At 49.7% G+C, this 22,283-nt stretch overlaps 2 protein-coding genes across 2 annotated transcripts; one reads left to right on the top strand and one right to left on the bottom strand.

Annotated features, from left to right (window-relative positions):
* The first annotated feature begins 201 nt into the window (after positions 1 to 201).
* Positions 202 to 2,506, top strand: LOC136001053 (olfactory receptor 14J1-like). The gene is made up of 2 exons (XM_065655100.1): positions 202 to 699; positions 2,360 to 2,506. Exons 1-2 carry the CDS (start codon positions 202 to 204, stop codon positions 2,504 to 2,506), a joined length of 645 nt encoding a protein of 214 aa, XP_065511172.1.
* A 1,909-nt stretch (positions 2,507 to 4,415) lies between these two features.
* Positions 4,416 to 5,399, bottom strand: LOC136001051 (olfactory receptor 6E1-like). The gene has a single exon (XM_065655098.1). The coding sequence runs from the start codon at positions 5,397 to 5,399 to the stop codon at positions 4,416 to 4,418; it is 984 nt and encodes a 327-aa protein (XP_065511170.1).
* Positions 5,400 to 22,283: the final 16,884 nt, after the last annotated feature.

The raw sequence follows: 22,283 nt of genomic DNA, 5'->3' as shown, positions 1-22,283 counted from the left end.
TGTGACCAGCACCTCCACACCCCCATGTACTTCTTCCTGCTCAACCTCGCCCTCCTTGACCTGGGCTGCATCTCCACCATTGTCCCCAAGTCCATGGCCAATTCCCTCTGGGACACAAGGGCCATTTCCTCTCAAGGGTGTGCGGCACAGCTCTTTTTGTTTCTCTTCTTGATCACAGCAGATTTGTATCTGCTCACCGTCATGTCGTACGACCGCTACGTTGCCATCTGCAAACCCCTGCACTACGGGACCCTCCTGGGCAGCAGAGCTTGTGTCCACATGGCAGCAGCTGCCTGGGCCACTGGGTTTCTCAGTGCTCTGCTGCACACGGCCAATACATTTTCACTGCCACTGTGCAAGGGCAATGCCCTGGACCAGTTCTTCTGTGAAATCCCCCAGATCCTCAAGCTCTCCTGCTCAGACACCTACTTTAGGGAAGCTGGGCTTATTGTGCTTAGTGTCTGCTTAGGATTTGCATGTTTTGTGTTCATCGTAGTGTCCTATGTGCAGATATTGAGGGCCGTGCTGAGGATCCCCTCTGAGCAGGGACGGCACAAAGCCTTTGCCACGTGCCTCCCTCACCTGGCCGTGGTCTCCCTGTTTGTCAGCACTGTTATGATTGCCTACCTGAAGCCCCCCTCCATCTCCTCCCCAAGCCTGGACCTGGTGGTCTCTTTTCTGTACTCAGTGGTGCCTCCAGCAGTGAACCCCCTCATCTACAGCATGAGGAACCAGGAGCTGAAAGTGGCACTGAAGAAGCTGATTCAATCATTTTTCTGTCAGCAGCAATAAGTTACCCATGTCTCTTCAGAAGTGATTTCCAATTCATCTCAGGAACCTCCTGGGCATTGAGCATTTTATCTGTGATAACCATGTTTGTCAAGGAATTTCCTCACCCATGGCACTTCTCCAGAGCCATGACTCAGAGGCCTGTCTACCTGTTTCTGGGACCCTGGTACAGCTGGTGTCCTGTGTCACATCTCTGTAATACAGGGTGCTTCAAAAGGATGGACCCATTTTGAAATCACTGTATCTCTGAAATTGGGACCATCTTTTTGAAACACTCCATAAAGGGGGATTTCCACAGTTTCAGTATTTGGAGCTTGGGCTCTTCTTCCAAAGCTGTGGTCAGCCTGAATACATTTCCCCCACAAGGCCATGCTGCTGTGCTTGGGTTTTTCATGGGCTCAGGGGAGGACATGGGGCAACATGTTACGTCATGGTGCTGCTTTGAGTGTTCATCTGTGGGTGCCCAGTGTTCCTGGAGATGGTGAAGGACCTTCAGTGATCTGCCTTGGACTGTCTCGCTGTGGTTGTCAGGCACCACAGCCTGCTCCCAGTGCTCTGTGCTTCAACAGGGGAATAAATGACCCACAGAAACGTATTTCTGCATTCCCCAGCTCAGGGCAGGCTGCTCTGTCACTGCAGTAGCAGGAGCAGCATGAAGAGCTCCTGGGCCAGGAGTCTTGTGCTGGTGAGAGGGGCTGGCACAGGAGGGCTGCCAGCAATGGGTGTAAAGGATCTCTTGAAAACAAGAGCAGGGGACAAAGGGGGACTGGCCTTGCTTCCATCATGCCATGGCTGGCTGATAAGGAGGCTGATCCTTCACGCGGTCCCAATCCATCCATCCATCCATCCATTCATCCATCCATCTCAGTATTCCATCTGGGTGAGCTGCCCAACCATGTTTCTCATCCCAATGAGATCATAGAATCATTTAGGTTGGAAGAAACCCTCCAGATCACCGAGTCCAACCATGAACCCAACTCTGGCACTAAACCATGTCCCTAAGAACCTCATCTATATGTCTTTTAATAACCTCCAGGGATGGTGACTCAAACAATACTTGGGCAGCCTGTTCCAATGCCTCACAAACTCTTCCACGAAGAAATCTTTCCTAATATCCAAACTGAATCTTCCTGGGTGCCACTTCAGGCTGTTTCTTCTCCTTCTACCACTTGCCACATGGGAGAACAGACCAACACCCTCCATGCTACAACCTCCTTTCAGGTAGTTGTAGACAGCGATAAGGTCTCCCCTCAGCCTTCTTTTCTCCAGGCTAAACAGCCCCAGCTCCCTCAACCGCGCTCCATCTGACTTCTTTTCCAGACCCCACCCCAGCTTTGTTGCCCTTCTCTGAACTCACTCCAGCACCTCAAGTTCTTTCTTGTAGGGAGGGGCCCAAAACTCAACACAGGATTTGAGATACGGCCTCACCAGTGCCAAGAACAGAGGGATGATCACTTGCCTGGTCCTGCTGGCCACGCTATTCTTGATGCATGCTGGGACGCTGGTGGCCTTCTTGGCCACCTGGGCACACGCTAGCTCATGTTCAGTCACTGTCCATCAACACCCCCAGGTCCTTTTCCGTTTGGCAGATTTCCAGCCGCTCTTCCCTGAGCCTGTAGTGTTGCGTGGAGGTATTGTGAGCCAACTGCAGGACCCAGCACTCGGCATGAAATTGAACAAGTCCAAGTGCTGGATTGTTCTACCTGGGATAGAGTAACACTGAGTGCAAGTGTAGATTGGGAGAGAGTGGCTGGAGAGCAGCCCTGCAGAAAGGGATCTGGTGTGATGGTTGGCCACAGGGTCAACAGGAGGCAACACTGTCCCCCAGCAGCCAAGACAGTAAACCGCATCCTGGAGTGCATCAAACACAGCACGGCCATGTGGTCAAAGCAGGTGACTATGCTGCTGTATTCAGCATTGGCGTGGCCTCGCCTTGAGTGCTGTGTGCAGTTCTGGGCCCCACATATTATTACAACAAGGATGTGAAGGTCCTTGAATGCGTCCAGAGGAGAGCAACAAACGTGGTGAAAGGGTTGGAAGGATTGTCCTCTGAGGAGCGGCTGAGGACTTTGGGCTTCTCTAGTTTGGAGAAAAGGAGGCTGAGGGGCGACCTCGTTGCTCTCTACAGCTTCCTGAGGAGGGGACATGGACAGGGAGGTGCTGAGATCTTCTCCCTGGTGTCCAGCGATAGGACATGTGGGAATGGTTCAAAGCTTGGCCAGGGGAGGTTTAGACTGGTTATTAGGAAACATCTCTTTATCAAGGCTGGTCAAACACTGGAACAGGCTTCCTAGAGAGGTGGTCAATGCCCCAAGCCTGTCAGTGTTTAAGAGGCCTTTGGACAATGCCCTTGATAACATGATTTATTTTTTGGTCAGCCCTGAATGTGTCAGGTATTTGAACTAGATGATCGTTGTAGGTCCCTTCCAACTGAACTCTTCTAGTCTAGCCCAGTCTATTTTATGTATATACCCGTTCAGGGTGGATTCTTCCAGCAGCTGGGCTCAAACACTCAGTCTGCTCAGTAGCCTCTCCAGGACACCGGCCTTGCCAGTCGCAGACACCAGGACACATGAGCCCCCAGGGCCGCAGCCCCATTCCAGGTAATGGTACAGACAACCCCAGTCACACACATGCGCGCACACTCTTATGTCCAGTCACTCTGGTCTCTCAGTTGCTGGCACCAATGACATACAGGCTGTCTGACCCCCTGGTCCTGCTCCAGTTGATACACTCACACCCCCACGCTCACACGTTCACGCAGAGAAGAGATTTGCTCACATAGCAAAGACTTAGAAATTCAGTTTAATGAGAAGATAGGACAGACTGCACTGGTTGGGGTCCTTCTCCAAACTTCCCATGGTAAGTCCTGTGTAATCCAAAGATGCTCTTCCCCTGCATCCCACCATGTGTCCTGCACCCCTAGGCAACAATCCCATTAGTCTAAATGGTGATCCAGAGAGCTGCTCTCAGTGGCTCCTCTTGATGGGCTTCACACCTGGACAATGAGGCTGAGGGCTCTCCCAGGGTAGCCTTGGGACAAGATGTTCATTCCCCAGAGCCTGTAATTTGGGTTCCCACTTGCCAATGAGCCTCTGTGCTCTTCTTGGTTTTGGAGATGGGCTCCTGATGAGCTGGTGGCTCCCCAGTGATGGGGCTGAGAGCAGCTGGGGCAGGGTATTAACTGACTTACTCCTCCTGCCATTGTTAGTGCCTTCTTTGTGTGTGCAGAGGAGTTTTTTATCACTTAACACAATGCAACGAGATAGGACAAGAGGAAACGGCCTCAAGTTGCACCAGGGGAGGTTTAGATTGGATATTAGGAAAAAATTCTTCCTGGAAAGGGTTGTTGGGCATTGGAACAGGCTGCCCAGGGCAGTGGGGGAGTCACCATCCCTGAAGGTGTTTAAAAGGTGTTTAGACGAGGTTCTCAGGGACACGATTAAGTGCTAGAATTGGGTTGTGGTTGGACTCGATGAACCTGAGGGTCTTTCCCAACTGAAAGGATTCTATGATTCTATCAATCTCCTGAGGTATCTCTGTCTGGAGGTTACATATATATGCATTGGTATTATTTAACATATGATAGCAGATCACTGGAATTGCTGTCCAGAAATGCCTCATGATTAGGGGAAAAGCTGTGTTCTTGTACGGGCAACGGCTTCATTCAGGGCCAGTATCACAGTCTTGTTTCTGAGACTGTAGATGAATGGATTTAAGAAGGGGTACAGAACGGTGTTCAGCAACGCTACAAATCTGCTGTTCTCCAAGGAAACACCTACTGAAGGACACAGGTAGAGAGCAATGCAGCTCCCGTATGCAATTGCCAAGGTGGTGAGATGGGAAGAACATACGGAAAAAGCTTTTTTCCTCCCAGAGGCTGCTGGAAGATGTAGAATACAGAAAAGGATGCACAGGTAAAATGCCAGAGTTAAACATAAGGAACCCAGAATGACAAATGATAAGAAAACAGAGTCTATTTTCCAAAGCAGGCTGGTGTCAGAGCAGGACAGTTTGAATAAGGGGGAGTTGTCACAGAAAAAGTGATGGATCTCATTTGAGCCACAGAAAGTCAGCTGGGAGAGGATGACCAGGCGGTAACTCAAGAGTGTGAAGCCTGTGACCCAAGTAGCAACAACCAGGTGGATGCAGAGCTGAGGCTTCATGATGGCAGCATAATGCAAAGGTTGGCAGATGGCAACATAGCGGTCAAAGGACATGACAACAAGTAGAATAAGCTCTGTATAGCCCAGGGTAAAATAGGAGGAGGATTGGGCAAAGCAGCTGCTTAGTGAGATTGTTCTCCTCCCAGAACCCAGGATCACAACCAACTTGATGCTTGTGGAGGATGTAAACCAGATTTCCAGGAAGGCCAGATTGCCAATGAAAAAGTACATGGGGGTTTGAAGGCGGTGATCCGCATACACGAGGAAAGTGATGGTGGCGTTGCCCATCACTGTTGTCAGGTAAATGAGCAGAAAGACCAGAGAGAGTAAGAGCTGCAGTCTTTGATCAAGCCCTGAGAAACCCTCTAGGATGAACTTGGTAACTGCAGTTTCATTTTCTGGTCCCACGTTGAATTTCGGTTCGTCATGCCGAGACAGGAACATGGCAAAAAACAAGTGTGATAATTCCACAGTCTGGGCGAAAGGCTCCCCAAAACTCTCTGCTTCTTTCCTTTCTTGCAGTCTTCCTATAGTACACAGATAGAGGACTTCAAGCACTTCTCATACCCTGATTTTTCTGTATCAAATTTCATTTGGAGTTCTCAGAGAATTTGTTGTCTTCTTTCTACCTTTTTCAAACACTTGTAAAGAATTCTTCCTTCATGACAGAGGATTTTAAAGTCTGTTAGCGATTTTATCCCATTCCTGGCAAATTCCAAATTCACGCAGGTCTTTTCCAAACATCTGTCACACCTATGTGCCTAAGTCATCTCTTTTATTGCACAAATGCCAAACTATTACATCAAATCAAGTCAAATCAAATCAAATCAAATCACATCAAATCAAATCAAATGTATGTTGAAAGCTTTTCTTTCTACTTTTCAGTACTTGCCTTTTTGGACTAGGAATCCTTGAGTATCTATTGATTTCAGAATAAGCAGTATCAAGCATCTCTTTCGTAATCCCATGCTTTCTTCCACAGCTTTGTGCTCTTTGTTTCTTCAGGAAAGGGGAGGGGAGGGCAGAATAGGGACTAAGTATAACTCATCTTCTTTAGTACTCTAAATAATGACTGAAATTTGTTATGGTTCCACCTGGTCTCATCTGACATCCATCTGCACCGAAATGCAGTTACTTCCAAACAGTTGCTCATCGCTATTACTATCAAATGTCCTGACCTAAGTGCAGACGAGGAGAATAGTGACTGGAAGAGATTTGTAACTTTTCTTTTGTGTGCCAGCTATAGGTTGGGAGGACCCAGCCTTGAGAGTTTTCTCCTCTCTCCATTGATTATACAGGGAGCCTTGGGAAAACAAATTCTCACAGGCACCTGTTGTGAAGCAGGTGAAACTCACTATTCAAGTCTCAAATCTCCCATTCCTAAACTTATTTTGTTTTTTAAATCAAACTACACATGTAGGAGAAAGAAAGACAAAAAAATCCCACATATACAATAAAGACTGGTGTTTATCCCTTCATCTTTCCATTTGTTTTCAGACATGGAAAGGAGTAGAGCAGACGGCTCCAAAACCAGAATAATTCAAAATGCAAGGGGAGAAGAGGGAGAGGAGGAGATGGTGGGTTTGAGGCAGTGAAACAAAGTTGTGTGGGTGTGCAAGCAGAGCTCTTCAGTCATTAGTCACCTGGGTGGTCCAAGGACTTTCCCATCTCATCGTCCACAGAGACAGCAGCAGAAACTGGTCTGAGACAATGGATCAACTTGAAACCAAGTGATTGAGTTCAGTCAACCTCCTTCAATTATCATCCACCTCCAAAATAAGCAAAAATTAGTCACCTTCAAATGAAATGTTGGCCTGACTTGTGTGGGATTTCTCCAGGTGGGATTCCAGACAGTGCTGGAGACGGGCAGATCCTACTGTGCCTGGGCCTGTTTCCTGTGCATACAGGTAGTTATTAACATCCTGGGTGAAGAACCTGACTGTTTTAGAGATCCCTGTAGCAGTTTCTCATGCAAAACTGAATAAAATTGAGTAACAGTAATTACTTAACTTGCTTGCACATGCCAGAGAGGATGTGCAGGACAACAGGCTGGCCAATTATAAGAACTCAGCAGAACTGTTGTATGGGGAGCCTCACTTGATCCAGTTCAAGACACTCTTGCAAAGATCCTTGCACAGGAGTCTCTTCCAATCTATGGTATTCCATAATTCAATTAATCTTTTCCTCAGAGAGCTCTTCAAAGAATAGGCAAGGAAGTAAATGAGACAGAGGAAAAGAATTAGAGATACAAAATGTGCCAATACAAATTAAGAAGATCCTCTGAACAGTGTTTCTCAACTCAAACCATTGGTAGGCAATGTATTTTGGGAAATGGCTGCATAAAAACATTCACATAGAGATACAGTGTTTAATTAGCTTGCTGACACTTGCCCATGGTACTGTCAAAACAAACTAACTGACTATGAAGAGTTTCACAGAAATTAGTTTAAAAATACTAGCAGTTGTGGAAAGGAAGACTTTTTCAGCTATTACATAGAAGTCTTTTCTGCAGAGGGCTCAACTATTCCCTAAAGTCTCCGTTCAGGGGTTGATTCAGTTGTTTGCACAGAGGTGGCCACTGCCTCCAACATACCCTGGGGCAGCTGAAGCACCATGTGGGACTGGGAAAAGTCTCCCAGGACCGATGGGAGCTGTTCTGGAGCACGAGCTGGTAGGCGTGAGCTGAGGTAGGGGACCTTAGGGGTGGTGCAGGGCTGCTGGGTGGGCTGAGCAGGGACCTCAGCAGCACAGCAGCCCATTGTGTCCCGTTGGATGCTGCTGTGAGGTCACTTCTGTCACAGGAACTGGCTGACCAGCACCGGGAAGGCAAATACTCAGAGGTCATGAAGGCCATCAGAAAGCTGCTCCCAAGATGATGACAGATTTGGGAAGGTCAAGGGGAACTGGGACAAGAGAGACTGGAGATGTGGGGGAGGAAAGAATGGCTTGGCCAACAGAGATGAGAGATTTGGAGGGTTTCAGGTAACAGTGATGCCACTGTGACACTGACTGTGAAAACATTCATGTTAGGCCCTTACCTGTGTTCTAAGCAGTAATCTTAAACTCTAACCTTACCCCTAAATGCTAGTCCCCCCCTGACAGTAATGCACTACTTTAAACCCAAAGCTCAAAATTTACCTCTAAGCCAAATCCCAAACCCATAACCCCTTATTGTTAGTGTTACCTTTTTACTCACTTTAACCCCTACCCTGTATCCCTAGCCTTAAAATACCAACCTTAACCTTAGCCCTCATCACAACCCTAAAAAAACCCCCTAACTCACAAAGCTAGCCCGTACCCTTAACACTAACCACGCACCTAGGCAGATTACCAGATGCCTAAATCCTAACCCAGAACAGCGAGCTCTAATCCTTAATCCCTAAACTGAACACCTCATCCCCAAAGCTCTCATTGCCATGCTCAACCCCATCACCTCCAACCCCTCTCCCTACCCAACTTCAGCAGTTTGGCCCCTTGGGGCAAGCCAGGGTAATTCTGGAGCAGCCACGGGGCATCTGAAGAGGGATGTGAAGTTACAGGTACCTGACCAGCTGTCAGGCCCAAGGAGGAGATGGGCAGGATTGCTGGGATGAGGTCTATGGTGCTTCAGATGGGCATGTGAGAGGCACATGGCTGTGATGGTGGCTGTGAGGTCACTTCCACCTGAGTACCTGGTAGGCCAGCTTCAGGCACATGACTGGTCTATGTGTGTATCATTAAAGCTGTGCCTAAGGAACTGAAAAGCCACCAACATGCATGTAGGTTGAATGTTGTTTGCAAGGTCTCTGCTGCCATAGCACCTTGCAGGACTGGCATGGAGATGCACCTGGCAGTCAGAGAAAGACCACCAGCAGGTGCATGGGCTTGGACGGTGACAATCATGTTACTTTTATCTGCAGCAGGCACATGCCTTTAGTCTTGTCCAGCAAGCTGAAAGGCCAACAGCAGGCGTGTGGCTTGGAAGATCATGGTGAGGATACTTCTTTCTGGTCAGCTGAGAGACCACAAGCAGGCTGACGGGCTGGGTCAAAGACTTTAAGGGTGGATTCTGAGATCATGGAACTTTGCTTGATAATGGGAAAGAGCAGAAGAAAGAGAAAATCTGCTGCAAAGTGCGGCTTAGAATGTGGAGACAGGGCATGAGGAGATAAAAATGTCACTTGAGGGCTGCACTGTGGTGCAAGAGGTCACCCAGAGGGAGTCTGCGATCAGCCCATGGCTTTGTGTTTCACGGAACAGCCAGGGAGGGTGGAAAGACATCGGTGAAGCATGGAAATGCCATGGCGAGAGCAAGGTGGGGAAGAGATGGGTGTCTACAGCCATGGGGAGAGAGGGGCAGGTGTGGGACAGTGGTGGTGGAGATGGCCAAGGGCTCTGGTAGGGCTGGAAGGCACCCACAGAACAGAGATCTCTGTCCACTTGGCCATGGCAGTTGTCTCTGCCACAGACCTGCGAGGAGACACGTCCTCATGGCACAGGGGCCTCATCGCAGCCCCACAGGGAGGTGTCAGGCTGTTGTTCTTCACTCAGCATCACACCCACATCCCACTGCCCCAGGAAGAGCCACGCAGGAGGGACAGGATCTGCCTTCCCGGGGGCTGGGCTGAGGGCTTGGCCTTTCTGCCTCATAAATCGAACCAAAGGTTTTCTCAGCATCAGAACTGTCTGTACGTGACCTTTGCCTATCTGCCATCGTGGCCTCCAAGTATCTGCTCTAACGACTCCATCAGGAGAGTTTGTTGGTAATTGCCGTCAGTTGGGCCAAGTAACGCTCCCAGACACTTTGGCATTTGCTTCTGACTTTACGTCCTTGAGAGGTTTTTTCAGTCTCAGTATCTGAGGTTCATGGACTCAGCACCAAATGCACCATGGGGCTCATAAAAGTGGAGAAAGCCCTAAGGATCCATGTGTCTACCATGATTTTTGAAAAGTCTTCAAGACTTGTACAGTAAAGAGGTTTTAGAAGTCCAGCTGAAGATTTCTATAAGCATTTAATAATTTTTATTTTCATATTTAAGGATTTTTTTCATGACTTTTCAATTTATGGAAGAGGTGATACCAGCATTTTCTAATTGATATTGATCCAGACTGTCTCCTAAGGAGGTCTGGACAGATTGGAAAAGTAGTCCCTTGAGGTCTGACACTGTGTGGACAACCTTGCTCCTCACCTCCCAACACCACTATTTCTGTCGTTGGACATCTGGGACTTACATCACTTTTCCTTACATCGGACTTCTCCACTGAAGGCTGCAACTGGATGTTCAAGCCCCATTCCACAAATTTCCACCTGCTCTCATTAGAGAACTGGCTGCAAACAGGCACAAAAAGGTTTTGCTTGGTTTTGAACACACAAATTCAAATGTGATTAGATCATCAAAAACATAAAACACAGGCCTCAGCTCTATGCCAAGTCCAAGCTGGCTCCAATGGGTTCCACCTTCCAGAAGGGAGAACCATGCAATAAATATTTTTGAGAGATAGATAGGAAATTATAAATAGAAACACAATTAAAAGACATGGTGAATTTCTTCAGGCCAGGAGGAAATAACTGGAATGTGAGGGAGATGAAACACACGGAGTAAGAGATAGAGTACTGGTGATGCAAAACAAGGAAATATCAATATTTCTTCTCCTGCTGTTAATACACATCCTGAAAAATTCTCATTTAGAAATCAAGGGAAAAGCTCAGATATTTTACTGAATGTACTCAATCATTTAAGTTGATTTAAAGGTTCTCATAAGATTTGAAATTTCTCAGGATTGCAGTCACTGTCCAGCCATGAGCACAGAACCTGCAGAAGACCAGAGGCCCTTGGGAGCTGCAGGCGGAGTTCCATCTGAACTGGGGGAGCCACCAGTGATGCCACTGAAGTCCCAGAGGACCTGGACAATGGCATCCAAACTATCAAACTTGAGTACAAACAGAGAAAACCTGAGACCATTGGGGAAAAAGTAACTGATGGTAGTTGTGAACTGGGGAAGAGGTCGGGCAGAGAAAGGGAGGGATCAAGGTGGACTGTGGAAGAAGCAGCCTGTGGAAGAGTGGGGAGGAGAGGGATTCGAGGGACCAGCTGCCCGTGGGGAGGTGGCTGGTCAGTGCTGGTCTGGCCAAACCCCCTGCCTCATCACCATGGTCTGTCCTGCTTATTAGGCTGGTTTCAGTTGGGGTAGAGTTACTTATCTTCATAGTCACTTGTACGGGGCTGTGTGTTAAATCTGTGATGGAAACAGTGTTGATCACAGCCCAATATTTCAGTCATTGCTGAGCAGTGCTTGCACAGTATCAAGGTCTTTTAAGCTTCTCACGCTGAGAAGTGAGAGGAGGCAGGGGGTGTCCAAGAAATTGAGAGGAGACGCAGCTGGGACAGCTGACCCCAACTGACCAAAGGGGTCTTCCATACCATATGTACTCATGCTCAGCAATAAAATCTGGGAGGAGAAGGGAGGGGAGAACACTCAGAGTGATGGCGTTTGTCTTCCCAAGTAACTGCTATGTGTGATGGAGCCCTGATTTTCTGGAGATGGCTGAACACCCACCTGCGAACGCAAAGCAGCGGGTGAATTCCTCATTTTTCTTTGATTGCACACACAGCTTTTGGTTTACCTATTAAACTCTCTCTTGGGTACCGCTGGCTGCTGCCCCCTCATTTTCCTCCTCTTATCACTTTCCTCCTCTTTATCTCAATCCACGAGTTTTCTTTTACTTTTCTTATCCTTCCCCCCATCCTGCTGTGGGGGAGCGAGCGACCGACTGTGTGGTGCTGAGCAGATGACCAGGGTTAAACTACGACATTTCTTAAAGTCCCCTCCTGGCTATTTGCTGTGTGAGTGGGTTCACTGTTGCGTGTGGTTTTGGTCAATTCTAAGTGAGGGTAGCAAGGAGGAGGAGGACACCAGGATGTGAAGACACCCAGGGTTGGAATGGCCAAATGGGTAATATCTCTGAGTCTGGGCAAACACAAAGCCCAGGTCCACAGCTGGGGGAACACAGGAGCGTGTGAGACAGTGGATAAGTTCTGCCCAGGATGTACGGACCACTCGTGCAACCTTCACACCAGATCAGTCTGAGAGGGGCAACAGGACAGGGTCAGTTCTGTTGCTCATGGCTGTGTAAGTGCTGCTGTTGGTGTGGTGGCTGTGAAGGTGCTGTTGCCTGTTGGAGTTGGTCTGTGTCAGATTGTCTGTGTCCATCTTTGTTTCCCTGCAGATACCTGCATTTAGTGCTTTCCCTTTGATGACTCCACCTTGGGCCATGTCTCACTCTGTGGGGTCCTGTCACTGCCCACCTCAGGCACAGCCGGTCCGTGTGTATCTCATGGGCTCTCCAGGCAGCTCCAGATTCCTCTCCTGGAGGATTGTCCTCTGCCCCATCATGCACTGGGACGGTGCATATCTCAGTGACCATTCACCATCTCCACTGTCAACAGACAACAAGGGATGTGTCCTGCTGCATCCTGCTGTTGCCCTTGGCCATGGATCCAGCGAAGCAGCAGCCCGAATTCACAGGTGTCAGAGAGGGAGCGACCACTGAGTTGCCCATGGGCAGCCCCAAGGCCACCAGGGCTGCTCCTCCATGGGGCAGCATTTGCCTCCTGGACCCTCCTGCATCCTGGGGCTGCTCCCCCAGTTCCAGATGAGTGTGAAGAGATGGGACCTGAGACAAATTGGTTTCTGCTGATTCATTTATTGAGTTTATCAAAAACTAAGGAGCGCATATACATATGTACATGAGGTTTTTGGTTCAAGAAAAGACACGCAGGAGGCCAAGAATTATATTATTACAGCCATGAACCAAAAAACAAAGCCCAGCAAAAGCACTATGGAAAAATATAGACACATAAGAAGAAAAGTTAGTCCTGGCTATTTCTCTTGCAGCACTAGTGACATAGTGTGAACCTTAGTAACCTAAAGCAGTGAGTATTGAAATAGTTTCCTCAGGGCATCCTTGAGCTCCTGGTTCCTCATGCTGTAGATGAGGGGGTTCACTGGTGGAGGCACCACCGAGTACAGAACAGACACCACCAGGTCCAGGGATGGGGACGAGATGGAGGAGGGTTTCATGTAGGCAAATATGCCAGTGCTGACAAAAAGGGAGACCACGGCCAGGTGAGGGAGGCACGTGGAAAAGGCTTTGTGCCGTCCCTGCTCAGAGGGGATCCTCAGCACGGCCCTCAAGATCTGCACATAGGACAGCACAATGAACACAAAGCAGCCAAAAGTTAAACAGACAGTACCTACAAGAAGCCAAACTTCCCTGAGGGAGGCATCTGAGCAGGAGAGCTTGAGGATCTGGGGGATTTCACAGAAGAACTGGTCCAGGGCATTGCCCTTGCAGAGCGGCAGTGAAAATGTATTGGCCGTGTGCAGCAGAGCATTGAGAAACCCAGTGGCCCAGGCAGCTGCTGCCATGTGGACACAAGCTCTGCTGCCCAGGAGGGTCCCGTAGTGCAGGGGTTTGCAGATGGCAACGTAGCGGTCGTACGACATGATGGTGAGAAGTGAATATTCTGCTGAAATGAAAAAGAGAAACAAAAACATCTGTGCAGCACATCCTACATATGAGATGACCCTGGTGTCCCATAAGGAATTTGCCATGGATTTGGGGACAATGCTGGAGATGCAGCCCAGGTCGAGGAGGGAGAGGTTGAGCAGGAAGAAGTACATGGGGGTGTGGAGGTGCTGGTCACAGGCTATGGTGGTGATGATGAGGCCGTTGCCCAGGAGGGCAGCCAGGTAGATGCCCAGGAAGAGCCAGAAGTGCAAGAGCTGCAGCTCCCGTGTGTCTGTGAACGGCAGGAGGAGGAACTGGGTGATGCAGCTGCTGTTGGACATTTGCTGCCTGTGGGCATGAGGACCTGTGCAAGGAGGAAAAGACAGTGACGGTTCAGATGAGACTTGTCTGGGAAAAAACAAAGCCATTTCACATATGCCTTCCCCCTGCTCCACACCCCTTGTCCTTTTCCAGACCTTCCTTCAGCTCCATGGCTGAGCCCTGGGTGGTGCTGGCTGGAGGTGCCGTGAGGAGCAGGGCCTGTGCCCGCTGGCTGCCCAGGAGTCAGCCCTGCTCTGCAGCAGGGGTCATGGAACGGGGGGCAGGGGACGGACCTGGGGTTCAAAGTTGTCATCTGAAACCGCTGCTGGTGCAGAAGGGCCTGTCAGCATCTGCACTGTCACAGAGAATGAAACAGGATGGTAAAATGAAATTTGAAAGGTTTTTTTACAGCTTCAGAGAATCACAGCATCACAGAATGTTAGGGATTGGAAGGGACCTTGAAAGATCATCTAATCCAATCCTGCAACCCCCCTGGGGAGTGTTCTCATGTGTGAAACCCTCAGCATTTCTGCTGCACTCAGGGAGAACAGAGCGAGTCCTGCAAGACCAGAGGATGCCTGTGGGTCAGTGCAGAGTGAGGGCAGCTGCTCTGTCCCTCTGTCTTGCTCCAGCTGCCCTGGGCTGGCACCTTTCTGAGATGGAGGCTGATCACACTGTCATGTCACCCTGAAAAGCCACCAGGCACTGCTGAGAGCAGAGGGATCCACCTCGGACCATGACATGTCTCACCCTCTCCTAATGTCTCAACACCCCAAATTATAGCCCGGAAACTGCTCATCTCACAAACCCAACAGCATTTTCTCTGTCACAGCAGCTCCGCATTTCTCCGTGGGGCTTTCGGATAACACAAGGATGCTGTAGGACAGGTTTGCATCCTGGAGGGTAGTTCAGAGCATCTATGTAAACTCCCAGGAGATATCCAAGTGTCCTAATGATGGCATTTGATTCAGGAAGACTCAGCTCATTCCCCAGCCCCACACACTGCATTGCCCACAGCCCCACAGGGCAGAGCAAAGCTGGGACACGTGTTCCCATGGACACAGCTGCAGGAAAGGACCCACAAGATCAGGCTGTGACTCTGCAGCTGAAACTCCCATCCCCAGAGAGCCTGACAGCAAGAACCAGATCACACCAACAGTGACCCAGAGCAGTGGAGCAAGAAGGAAACTGCGGTGAGGGTGGGTGTGAGAGAGGCCAGGGCAGAGGCAGCCGGGCACTCAGACAGCGTCACCCTTCCCCAGCTGTGCAGCCACCTCCCACACACCAGCATTGCCGGGCAGCTGCTCTCAGCCCCTGTGCTCTGCAGAGGGAACTGGAGCTCTGGCTGCACAGGAGCTGCTTCATGCCTTGGAGCCCCCGGCCCTGAGGGCAGAGGCTTTGCTGGGTGGGAGAGGAGGCGAGGGGGCTGCTCACAGGAGGGATCTGCACTGCAGGGGATCATAGGGAGGTTTCTCTGCTCTCCCTCCCATAACAATTCTGAGTTTAGTTTCCTCTCATTTCTGATCATTTCCCTGCTGCCTGGAGATTCTCCTCCTGGGAGGTGTTTCCCTGTCCATGTCTTTTCCCTGTCAGCACTCAGACCCCATCCCACCCTCTGTGCCCTCACCCTGGCCCTACAGATCCTGCCTGTTCACAGGGCACTGCCTGGGGGCATCTTCCTGTTTGCAATTTGGAAAACAGGTCAGCTAAAATCAAAGCTGACAGGTCCAGCAAAAGTGATGCAGGTGCTGTTCACAGGCAGCGGGGTGGTGAAGGGATGTTATCAGCCTTCTGGCAGATGTACTCCTCAATGAAATTTGCAGTTCGGGAGTCTCTGTGACTTGTTTAAGCATGAGAGCTCATTTTCATTTTTTCCTTTCCTGCACCCCCCACCCCTTGGGAAAGGAAACTGAAAAGACAGACTCAGGAAAGCTCCTTATCTTTATGGTAATCCTGCATTGATGTTGTCCTTGGGGCATCCCCTTGTAAAAGTCCTGGGGGTGATCTAAGCAGCCCTGACCCACACAGCACCCCCTCAACAGCACAAGCACCTTTCCTGCCCTGATAGGGGTGGCTCCTTCTCCCCACAGCACCGTGGGCATCTGCCCGGACAGAGACCCTGCTCTGCAGGACAGCCCTGGGCACCCCTGGGTGCTCACCCACCTTCACAGCTGTTCAAAATCGCCTGACAAGAGCCCCCTCCTTACAGATCCCTCAAGCTGTGGCTGTGCCAGTTTTAGGAAACACCTCCACGAGTTACAGCTGCATTGCCCTGCACCCAGAAACCTACCGGGTCAAGGGCTGCAAAGATTTCTCCTCCAGTGAGCTCTCAGTTATCCTCCCCATCCTGACCACCTTTAAACTCTCTCTGCCTTGCTCGTCTCCCTGAGATCCCCAGGCAGAGCCCTCAGCCCTGCTGCGCTTTGCAGAGGAGCTGCTCCTGGGCAGAGCTGTCTCTCTGCAGCGCTGCCGCTTGCCATGAGCTCCCTCTGTCCCAGGAGCCCAGCCCAGCTCAGCAGCACAGGAGCAGCCCATGATGTCCCTTCCTCTGTCCCCTCTGGGTTGCCTCCACCTGTCCCTGGGGCTCCAGGGGCACATCCTTTGAAACAACCTGAAGTAATCAGTGATGACGATTCTCTCTCCTCTGCACAGACACTTCTTGCCAGCATTGTGTTCTTTGTGTTAAAAAATAAACTGGTGTGAGAATCATCTTTTCGTGTCCCGTCATTAGACAGGACACCAGGAAGGTTACAGCAAAGGATCTAATTTCTCCAAGCTGGAAGGGGGAAATCTTCATTTCAAGGAATTTAGGCATTTTATTCTGGTTTTATACTCCTAGGTCTAGAGAGACATTCAGCAATCTTTGGCAATCCCGTGTCTGTGCTCTGAAGTAAAGCCTTTGCACACATGGGCTCTTGGACACTTGGTACCAGGTTTCCATGGGGCGACTCACAGGTTTCCTGGTGCCACAGCTGGGATGGTTCAGCCCAGATGTGAGGCAATGTCCTCAGCCAGGGACCTGACTGGCTGAGCTGGAGCTGTCAGTGTTGCAGGCAGAGCTGTGACACGGATGGAATAAACTGCCAAGGCAGGGTGGCAGAAGTTAGTTCATCTGGTCTGGAAGGACAGCAGCCTCCAAGCACAGCAACAGGCCAGAGCAAAACTCAGTCTAGACCTGTAAGGCAATTCAAGGGCCCCATAATGAGCTGCTCCTAGTTCAGGAAAGGAGAAACAAAGACACCTTGTGGCCACTCATTGATTTAATAATGGAAAGAAGTGATATTCTCTGTGTCTCTGGTCCTCCATCTTCACCAGCAAGGTGTCTCAGGCCTCTGTCACTGGAGGCAGAACAACCAGCAGTGGATGGGGATCAAGTCAGGGGTCCCTGGAACTAACACAATCCTTTCCAGTCTATGGGACAGGAAGGGTAGCATCCCAGGAGCTGAGACAGCAGGACCATGTCACAGTGAGGCCACTCTCCACCTTCTTGGAAAGCTCATGGAGACTGGGGGGACTCCCTGACCACTGGCAGCTCTCACACAGTGTGTGCACTGTTCAAAAATGGCCAATGGGTGAGCAGGGGAACTAAGGGCTGTGCCCCAGAACATGTTCACTGGGACCCCATTTCTGGGTGTCTGAAGGTGACAGGGTTTACCCAGGGCAGGTTGTGCCTGTCCATCCTCTTTGCTTTCTGTGAGGAAAGGACAGGGTTGCTGGATGTGGGGAGAGCAGTGGTGGTCTGTTACCTGGAAGTCAGCAAGGCATTCAGCATCATCCCCCACAATATTCTTGTGTCCAAGGTAGGATATTATGGTTTGTGTCAGTATGTAAGTAGACGTGTAAAAAATAATCTGGATGGTTGTGCTTGGAAAGCTGCTATAGAAAGGGAGAAACTTTCCAATCTTGAGGACAGTCAAGCACTGGAAGCTGTTTCCCAGGGGTGCGCATCCACTCTACCCCAGAAAGTGTCCGAGATGTGTTTGGATAGAGCCCTGAGTAATCTGGTCCAACTGCTTTGAGCAGGAGGTTTGTCAAGACACCTCCCGAGGTCCCATCCAGCCTGAATGATGCTGTCCTTTCATACCCTTCATGTTTTCAATTTAGGGACGGCTTTCAAGTTCTCCCTGGCCACAGGAATAATTCACATGAGGTGCAGGGCTGCTTTACAAGTGCCCCCAAACAGCCCTGACCACATCTTGTGCATCCCTTTTCATTTGCCCCCACCCAGGCTCTTCTGTTCTGCTGTCCTCATGCCCACCTTGTTGATCCTTTCAGAGCAGGTTGCTCAACAGGTGTCAGCATCCATGTACAGAGTCTGCACACCAGCCAGGCAGCAAAGCCATTGTTACAGAAATGGAGACGAGGCTCTTGACGAGCTCCGTGCACCCAGGTGCAACTTGTCTGCTGAGATTCTCGGGAACACCTGAACTTTAAGTGCCGAGCATGTGAGTCCTCGTTGGGTATCCTGGCTTGTGTCCTGACCCATGTGGTGCTTCAGGCTGTGAAGAGAATCAAAACCAACTCTTTGGCTGGGGTAGTTTCATTTTACATGTGTCACACAGGGCAGATGAAGGGAGCTCAGAACTCCAGTCTCTGCTGCACCGTTGGAACTTCAGAGACTGGAAATGCAGGTGACGGTGTGTGTCAGTGCACACCACATAAACATTCTGGATGCCTTTCTGCCTTTGCACTGACCTGAGATCTGTTCCTTGGCCTTCTTTGGCTAAAAAAGAAATAAAACTGCCCTATGTCACCTCCCCTCACAGCAGAAAAAAAGGGGGAAAAATTATGAAAGAGGGGTGATTTAAGAGCAATTCTGTCCTAGGAAGTACTTTTTAAATCATAAATCTGGTAGAAGTGAGAGAAAAAGCTCTTAAAAAAACTCCATGCAAGAGGTTATCCTCTGAGACATAGCAGCTCTTTTGAGAAGCAAGAATGACTGATAGGAATGAAATTAAAAAACTTTAGTTCATCATCATCATCATCAGGAATAAGGAACTCCCTGTTATTCTTATTAGTGATTGTACCACTTTTCAAAAACATCCTTGAGATTGTCTCTATTTTGCGCTGGCTCCAAAACTGAGCCTGCTCAGATTTTGAAAGGACTGCTTGAAATCTCTGCAACTCAGATCTCTACAACTGTCTCTCATCGAAGATCTTTTACCCCAGAAAGGGGAAAACTCCCAGTGCAGGCACCAAACCAGTGCCCAACCTGCCTGGAGAGCCAGGCCAGTGTGCCACACGACAGCCGACCTCGGGGGCAGCTGGAGGTGATGGGAATTGAAACGATTTTAACTCAAATAATAATTTAGATTGGAAAAGACCCTTAAGGTCATAAAGTCGAATCGTAAATACGACACTGCCAAGTCCACCCATTACACCATATCCCTAAGCGCCATGTCTACACATCTTTTCAATACCTTCAGGGATGGAAGCTCCAATCCTGAGCTGGCAGGACAACACTGTCTGCAGTTACACATAAGATACCTGTCATGGCTGTGACTTCAGAGTTTCTCACACCCTTCACTGGGCAGGGCAGGTGTTGGGAGATGGGCGCACACTTCAGTTTCCAGATGCCAGGACAGAGCCCAAGCCATCCTGCCCTTGGCCTCTGGCATCCCATTTCTTGAGATGCAAAGCTGCTGGGGCTTCTGTGGATAATCATGTTAAAATGCATCAAGAATCATTTGAGTCTTTGTGTAATTTCTCTAATAGTGTCAGTATTAAACATAATAATAATTAAAAAAATAGAAAAGGGTTCATCTGCCTACATATAAATACCTGCAACACAGCAGTCTGCATCTGTGGTAGCCCCACTGGCAGGGCCAATCCAATAGGTATTTGCAGTATAAGGCACGACACCCCATCCATAAGTACATATCTAAGTGGTTCAGATGAAGGGTGGTCTGGCAAAAATCACCCTGTTCCTCCCCAGGTGCACGGACACTGCTCATGTGCCTCTCCAGGGAGTGGCAGAAGCTGGATCCCCTTCTTGGGACAGACTCCTTCCAGGAGAGACACAGCAATGGGAGTAACTCCTCAGGTCTTCATGGCATTTCACTCGGCATCAATTTTTATATATTTGTTTTTTTCCTGAGACTACTCTTTCTGCACAAATGCTCACAAAAAGACACCCATTTAGTAAAACATGGTCATAAAGGTGCTGTGATGGACAAGAAACCTCACCATGAGCTCTGGAGGGAGGGAGGAAGATGATAATAAGCACCAGGAAGAAGCAAGAAGCTCAAGGCCTCTTCTGAAGAGTGAGAGGCCCTGAGCAGCAGTGAGCGGCCATGTGTGGTGTGGGAGGGTCAGGGGATGTGAGGTAGAGAAGGGTGGTGGCTGATGACTTCAGCAAATCCTTACAACCATGTCTGAGCCTGCAAGTGGGATGTGGCTGATGTCTGCAGGTGGAGGAGGAATAGGAGAAAGACTTTGGGGGATCCTGGAAAGAAGGCAGGCTTCTCTTGGACTAGTCATACATGGCAGTGACATTTGCATGCTGTGGCCATGGCTGTGCCTGGGAGATGGGAACGGCTGCTGCTGGGGGGGCTGTGCTCAGGCATGGCCCATGAGCTGACCTTGCTCTGCTCCTCTCTTGCACTCCCCATGCTTGGATGGTCCTCAGGAATCATCCATGAGCCCGGAGGAAGCACCAACCTCCTGGAGTGTTGGCCCATTACTGGAGGACAAGAGTGAAAGGTTTGTGAGACACATGGGAGTGCAGGAAGACACGGGTCTATGCGTAGCAGTTAACATGTTAAAGAAGAAGACCTGAAGAGCATGGTCTGGTCATGCTAATGTGGAATAGATTGATTTTTCTTTTTTATTTTCGGGCAGCAGAAGAAGGAACGTGTGCATTTCAGTGCTGGGACATGGATCGAAATTGAGGATTCAACCAAGTTTGGGACTAGGAGAGCTCAGGTGATTGGTGACCATTGCAGGTCTATGAAAGAAGCTGCATGGGCTTGGGGAACCTCACAGGCATTGCCAAACCCTCAGAAAACCAGAGCCCTGTGGTTAAAGCAACAGCACTTGGCACCAAAGCCACCCCCAAACCACAAATACCCTCCCAGTGACCACAGGCAGAGCCCTGAGAAACATTTGACTGCAAGGGTCTCCTTTGCCAGGCCCTGGGGGTCAGGGCTTGGCCATTCTGATGCTAAACAACCATGAAGGGCTGACAGGGCACCAGAGCCACCTCCACATCGCCTTTACCACCTCTGACCATCGTCTCCAGGCTTTTCCTTCAGCAGCCTCCAGGGACAGGGACTGCTTGTGTCAGCGATGGCCCCTCGTGGGGTCCCAAACACCCTCAGAAACTTGGGGTTTGCTTCTGCCTTTCACTTATTAGAGGTTTGTTAATTCTTTCAGTAGCTGCAGTTCAGGATCACGGCAGCAGAGGGCTCATTAACAGCTAAAATGCCCTTACATGGCCAGGCTTTGTGCATCATTTTCCTAAAGGCTTCAAGTCTGGTGTGGTTGATTAGAGAGATTTCAGGAATAGCCAAACAGAGAGCATTTCCATAATAAAGAGCAATAAAACAGTATTTCTTCTATTTCCTTTCCTGTTCACCCTTCCCTCCCTTTCCACAACAGGTGGTATCAGCAGTCTCCTGTTCATATTGATGTGGAGCATCTCCTGATAAAGACTGGATATAACAGAAATGTGGGTGCCTAAATCACCAGAGCACCTCCAGAGGAATCACCCTCCTCTGGACCCAGAGGTGGGTGTTCCTGGGAATCTCAGGTGCCACAGCACAGCGATACTTGTGTTCAGGGAGCCGGTCAAGTGACCCATCTCCTTTTCTGTAATGGTGTCTGAGTTTGCTCAGGTAACCCCTGACTTGAGCCCCATCCACTCCTGGCTGTTCTCCAGACTCCTGCCTTCAGGAACAAAGTCCCAGGAGACCTTGCTGGTGAAGATGGAGGCAAAGAAGCTGTGAAGTACCTCAGTCCTGTCTGATTCTACTCTTACGAAGTTCAGCAGCAGGCCCACGTTAGCCTTGTCTATTCTTTTACTGTAAGGAAGCAATGTCAGCTCATCTTGCTGCCCTCAGCCTCCCCTGCAGGTATCAAGTCCAGGGCAGCTTTGGCATCATCCCCACATCCATGGACAAGGATTCTAAATTCCTCCTTTACAGCTTGACCTGCTTCCACCTCCCATGTGCTGCCTTTTTGCCCTGGAGCTCTGTCAGTTCAGACAAGCAGCCTCATGACATAAAGTCTTCTTTTCATAGGTACTTGGAGAGATCATTCTTGTGCTTGGAGCAGGCTGTCCTGTAAGGCTTCTCAGATTTCCTGAGCTCCTTCACCCTTCAGACCTACTTCCACGTCACCACCTTTATTGGCCACCATCTCCCAGTATGTCCATGTCTTCTCCTCTGGAGCCCACCAGCCTGCGCTCTGCTGCTGGCCTTCCTCCCTCCCCTCTGGTGCCTGGAATCCCACTGTTCCCTGGTCACCACAGCCAAGGTGGACACTGATGTTCACATCCCTCACCAGCTCTTCTTTGT

The sequence above is a fragment of the Caloenas nicobarica genome, chromosome 37 (assembly GCF_036013445.1).
Source record: "Caloenas nicobarica isolate bCalNic1 chromosome 37, bCalNic1.hap1, whole genome shotgun sequence".
Classification (NCBI taxonomy): Eukaryota; Metazoa; Chordata; class Aves; order Columbiformes; family Columbidae; genus Caloenas; species Caloenas nicobarica.
Note: the sequence above shows the minus strand (reverse complement) of the source record. Positions and strands in the feature narration are given on the sequence as shown.

Coding starts and splice junctions, on each gene's coding strand:
- LOC136001051 (XM_065655098.1), bottom strand. CDS start 5,399: ATGTTCCTGTCTCGGCATGACGAACCGAAATTCAACGTGGGACCAGAA.
- LOC136001053 (XM_065655100.1), top strand. CDS start 202: ATGTCGTACGACCGCTACGTTGCCATCTGCAAACCCCTGCACTACGGG. Junction 700..2,359: donor TGTACTCAGTGGTGCCTCCA/GCAGTGAACCCC, acceptor CAACACCCCCAG/GTCCTTTTCCGTTTGGCAGA.